Source organism: Megachile rotundata, chromosome 10, assembly GCF_050947335.1.
Source record: "Megachile rotundata isolate GNS110a chromosome 10, iyMegRotu1, whole genome shotgun sequence".
NCBI lineage: Eukaryota > Metazoa > Arthropoda > Insecta > Hymenoptera > Megachilidae > Megachile > Megachile rotundata.
In genome coordinates this window covers 1,263,148-1,269,036 of record NC_134992.1, presented here as the reverse complement: position 1 = coordinate 1,269,036, position 5,889 = coordinate 1,263,148, and the positions used below count along the sequence as shown (strand labels likewise).

Here is a 5,889-nt window from a genome sequence, read left to right as displayed (position 1 = left end):
ACGATTTATCGTTAATATTTGCTTTAATTCCTGATAGATTTTCATCAAAATCAAAAACTTTTGGAACCAAATTCTGCGCGCTCCAAGAAAATTGCCGTAAATCGATGTCAGGTAATTCGTCACTACTTGTGGTATGATTCCGAGCTACTTGATAATACGCGTCTCCTGCAGCATGAGTTTTGAATTTTACCTTCGTATCCAATTTCTCCAAAAACTGCAGAGAGTTCAGAATCCGATGGTTCTTCTGTATCGTCACAGATTATATTTGTCCATTTACCCATGATAGGGGAAAAATTTATGAATAATTGTATTCGGTTATATGAAAAAATATCCGCACAAGAAACGTATGCAGCTATCGCGGCGAAAACAAATGAATTAATGACCATGATCATGCAATTATTAATATCAAAATGTAAAACAAATGCACGGCGCCAAAAGGCGCTGTTCGTTCAAGGGAAGTGTCCATAGTCGAGCGCCAGAAGGCGCTGTTCGCTGAGAGAAAGCGTCTATAGCCGAGCGCCAAAAGGCGCTGTTCGCAGCGAAAGGGTTAAAAAATTGCAAAATTATGTTATAAAATATTAATGTATATCAGAGAAGTACAAATAATTTCGAATCATCAATCGGAATAGAATACAAAAAAGAAATTACATACATACGTTCTTCGGCTAAAGAAAGTGAATACTTTTTATCAATATATATGTTAGAACTTGTCAACGCATGGCTATGTGAGGATGTTGTGGCAAGCATGACGTATGTATGAATTTTGATGCGTAAAATTGTGGGAGTCCCCATCTTTTGTTTCTTCCCCGACGCTCTCTCTGTCCTGATATAGAATGTGCGCCGCGTGTCTTTTTCACTTTCTTGATATAATAAACTAATAATGCAATGATATAAAGGTAATATTATTTTTATTTAAACCCATAATTCTAACAGGTTATGGGCCCAGTGTGGTAAGAGAAAAAAAGTGAAAAGATTAGGTTGACCACGTGCGTCGTATATAAAGAGAAAAAGAATTCTCGTAAAGAGGTTACGTTAACCACGTGCATCGCGTATAGGGATGAGGCGAGAGTTGAAGCTTTAAATAAAAGCAATTATGATACGTGGCGATTGCAAGCTGAGGCATTATTAGTTAAAAATGATTATTGGCAGTATGTGTCCGGTGAAAGAGTTAAGCCGGAGATTGTACAGGGTGATGCAAATTCGGTAGCAGCTTATAATAGATGGGTAATAGAGGACAGAAAAGCAAAATCTGATTTGATACTTAGTATTTCACCGAGTGAATTGAAACAATTAAAGGGATGTGAGACAGCTCGTGATACATGGTTAAAGCTTGAATCAATATATGCTTCAAAGGGGCCTGCAAGAAAGGCCACATTATTGAAACAATTAACATTACAGAAAATGCAAGAAGGAGATGATGTGAGAGAGCACATCAACAAGTTTTTCGATGCAGTTGATAAGTTGGAAGAAATGAATGTAGATGTTAACCCTGATTTGTTATCAATAATGTTATTATATAGTTTGCCTGCGAGTTATGAGAACTTCAGGTGTGCAATTGAATCTCGAGATAACTTGCCTGGTGTTGAAGCACTGAAAATTAAAATCTTAGAAGAGAGTGATGCAAGGAAACAAAGTTGCAGTACGAATGCAGTTTCAAATGCAATGTTGGTGGCGATGAAAAAGAATCAGTCTAGCAGACAGAATTTTCAGAAGAGGAAAGATGATGAAAACAAAAGCAAACATGAGAACAAAGGTATGTTAAGAGGAAGTAACCCAAACTATAACATTACATGTTTCATATGTAATAAAAAAGGGCACATTGCTGCAAGATGTTATGCGAGGGTTCCACCAAGAGGAAATAAATCCTTCACTGACGATGAAGGGAATGCAAAAATGTTAGAGGAAACATTCCTTGCATTGGCTGCGAGTAAAAATATACCTGAGGAACTGGAAGAGAAGCGGTGTTTAGATAGTGGATGTACCATTCATTTGTGTAAAAATGAAGTTGTTTCAAGATATGAAGCCAATAAATGAAAATCTGCATTTAGCCGATGAAAACTCTGCAAGTGTTAAAGACAAAGGAAAAGTCAGAATAAAGGTTGTGGATGAAAACACTGAAAAGTTCATAAATTTTGAGAATACACTCCTGGTGCCAACTTTGAGGACAAATTTAGTATCAGTTGCAAGGATAGGGACTATGAAGTAATTTTTAACAAGAATGTTGCCACTGTGAGAGATAATGAAGGCAATATAAAGTTGGTAGCAAACAGAGTTGGTAATCTATATTTTATAAAGCAACCAGGAGTACAAATGGCACAAAGGATTAGTGAAGATGATAGTAAGTTAAAAATATGGCATGAACGTTTGGGCCACTTAAATGTAAAAGACTTAATAAAAGTATTGAAATATATGAACATAAGTATAGGAGCTGGCAGTGCAATTTCAGAATGCAGGATATGCGCCTTGGGTAAACAAACAGTATTACCGTTTAAATCGTCACATGAAAGGGCCAAGAATAAATTAGAAATAATTCATAGTGACGTTTGTGGACCATTCAGACAACAATCCATGGGGGGTGCAAGATATTACTGTACTTTTGTTGATGATTATTCTAGGTACTGTAAAGTGTACATCCTGAAGGACAAAAGTGAGGTATTTGAAATGTTCCAAGAATATAAAAAGATTGCAGAGAATGTATGTGAGAGGAAAATTAAGTACCTGCAAACGGATAATGGGAAAGAATTTTGCAATGATAGATTCGATAAATTTTTAAAGGATTGTGGGATACAAAGAAGGTTATCTGCACCATATACACCCCAACAGAATGGAGTTGCTGAAAGAAAGAACAGAACATTATTAGATGCAGCCAGATGTATGATGATCAAATCGGGATTGGCGGCTGGTTTCTGGGCAGAGGCAGTAATGACGGCAAATTACGTAAGGAATAGGTCCCCAACGAGTTCGCTGGATGGTAAAATACCTTATGAGCTCTGGTCTGATCGAAAGGTAAATATAAATCATTTGCGAGTTTTTGGAACAAAGGCTTTTATTGTCGATAAGACTATAACTAGAGGAAAATTAGAAGAAAGGTCGATAGAAGGTGTTATGGTGGGGTACTCTGAACAAACAAAAGGATACAGATTATATATTCCAAAAATGAGAAAGGTCATCGTGTCGAGAGATGTGAGATTTATGAATGAAGCAGAAGAATGCACGGACATAAGTCGAAATGAGATGACCACTGAAGAAGAAAGGGATATGGATGTTGATCCATCAGAGTTTTTGGTTCCAATTAATGAAAGCCAACAAACTAATGCTGAAGAAGAGGATGTATGCCTTGAAAGAAGATTACCCGGAAGACCAAAATTAATTCGTACGGGTAGGCCAGGGAGGCCAGTGAAATCATACAGAATGGCACCGGATAATCGATGTATAGAAAATCAGCAAATAGATAGAGACGGAGCGAGAAGCGATGATGAAAATGAGTTATTCGAGGATGCAAGGGCAAATTACACGGAGATAGATCTACATGAAGCAGTTAAAGGTGAAAATAAGGAAGAGTGATTTGAGGCAATTGCAAACGAGTTCAAAAGTTTATTAAAGAATGAAACATGGGATATAGTTGAAAGACCATATGATAAGAATATTATTGACTGTAAGATAGTGTTAGCGAACAAATTTAACAGCCATGGCGAAATATTTAAAAGAAAAGCTAGGTTAGTTGCAAGAGGTTTCAATCAAAGAAAAGGGTATGACTATGATCAGACTTTCGCGCCAGTAGCTAGACTAGAGTCCTTTAGAATGTTAATAGCTTTAGCGGTACAGTATAATTTAATAGTGCATTAAATGGATGTGACGTCTGCTTTTCTAAATGGAAAACTAGATGAGGAAATTGATATGGAGGTGCCGGAGCTATTAGGAGATTTTCTAGATTATATAATAGAAACTGAAGAGGGTGATATTAAAAACAAAGCGATTCGGATGTTAAAGGACATAAAGGACAAGGATAGAAATTGTTGTAAGTTAAGAAAGGGGCTATATGGTCTAAAGCAAGCGAGTCGTCAGTGGAATGTGTTATTAGACTGCGAATTAAAGAAATTAGGTTTAAAACAGAGTAAGTCTGATCCATGTATATATTTTATTAACGATAAGGAAGTATTGGTATTAATCTTAGTATATGTAGATGATATATTGATTGCGGGGAATAATGTTAATAGAGTTGTCGAAATTAAAAGGCAACTCAAGGAAGCGTTTGATATTAAAGATATGGGTGAAGCGAATTATTTTCTGGGGATAGAAATCTTACGAAAAGATGACGAAATTATGTTAATTCAAAGGAAATATATTATGGATATTTTAGATAGATTTGGTATGGAAAATGCCAACGGTTTAGATACACCTGCGAATATTAACGAAAGTTTTGATACCAATGTAGGAAATTGTGATGCACCATACCGGGAGCTGATTGGTGCATTAATGTACTTGGCTGTTGTGTCGAGGCCAGATATAACGAATAGAGTGGTATTTTTGGCACAATTTGCATCATCATATAGTAAAGCACATTGGATTGCCGCGAAAAGAATTCTAAGATACTTAAAAGGGACAGTAAATTTGGGTTTAAGATATAAACGCGGAAACTTTGAAATAAATGGATATGCTGATGCGGATTGGGGGTCTGATACAACGGACAGAAAATCATATACAGGCTATGTATTGATAATGTCAAATGCTGCGATTTCATGGAAATCGCAAAAACAAAAAAACCGTTGCATTGTCATCAGCAGAGACTGAGTATATGGCAATATCAGAGGCAGCCAAAGAAGCGATACATGTTAAAAGTTTTCTTGAAGAATTAGGTTTAGATATAGAAATTAAGTTGTTCAATGATAATCAGAGTGCGAATTTACTTGCGCGCGACGCAGTGTTTCATGCGAGATCGAAACACATAGATCTAAGGTATCATTTTATAAGGGATGTTATAAAAGATAAAAGATTTGATTTGGGATATTTACCAACAGAGCAAATGATTGCGGATGTACTGACAAAACCATTGAGCAAAGCAAAACACATATTATGTTGTAAAGGTATGGGCTTACGGGATATGAATGAGTAAATTAGGAAAGCAAATGCATGCGTTGAGGGGGGTGTGTTAGAACTTGTCTACGCATGGCTATATGCGGATGTTGTGGCAAGCATGACGTATGAATTTTGATGCGTAAAATTGTGGGAGTCCCCATCTTTTGTTTCTTCCCCGACGCTCTCTCTGTCCTGATATAGAATGTGCGCCGCGTGTCTTTTTCACTTTCTTGATATAATAAACTAATAATGCAGTGATATAAAGGTAATATTATTTTTATTTAAACCCATAATTCTAACAATATAGAAGACAAATTATTACCTTGACTCACTTCATTCTTTCTACATTAGTGTATATTTATGGAATACAAAGTAAAGATGGATATGATTGAAAATTATTTGAAATATGGAGTCCACACGCGATTCCATGGACATGGCTTAACTCGTAATACTCACCTCCATTGTACACTTTTTATTATTATTCAAACATGGATCAATTAAATTCAAACTGTTCCTGGAAATTAAGAAGTATAATTCTAAAAACACAAAATTGTGCCTTTCAAATTTGGATCAATTATGTTTATAAACTAATTTAAATCCAGCATTTTACAATAGATAAGTTTAAAAGTATCACTTTACGCAAATGTAAGTGAACGCCATATTTTAGATAATTTTCAATCACTCATCCCGATTTTCTATTTTATAAGTATGCACCAATATAATGTAAAAAGAAACAAATATCGAATTTTCAGTTTATGCTTTACACATTCACAAACATTGTCTCATTTTACAACTGAAGAACGTAAATATGTA

The 5,889-nt window shown here is 35.6% G+C and overlaps 1 protein-coding gene across 1 annotated transcript; it reads left to right on the top strand.

Annotated features, from left to right (window-relative positions):
- Positions 1-525: 525 nt before the first annotated feature.
- Positions 526-2,035, top strand: LOC105663080 (uncharacterized). Its single transcript, XM_012290052.2, has 2 exons — positions 526-1,753; positions 1,814-2,035. Exons 1-2 carry the CDS (start codon positions 1,402-1,404, stop codon positions 2,032-2,034), a joined length of 573 nt encoding a protein of 190 aa, XP_012145442.1. The 5' UTR covers positions 526-1,401; the 3' UTR covers position 2,035.
- Positions 2,036-5,889: the final 3,854 nt, after the last annotated feature.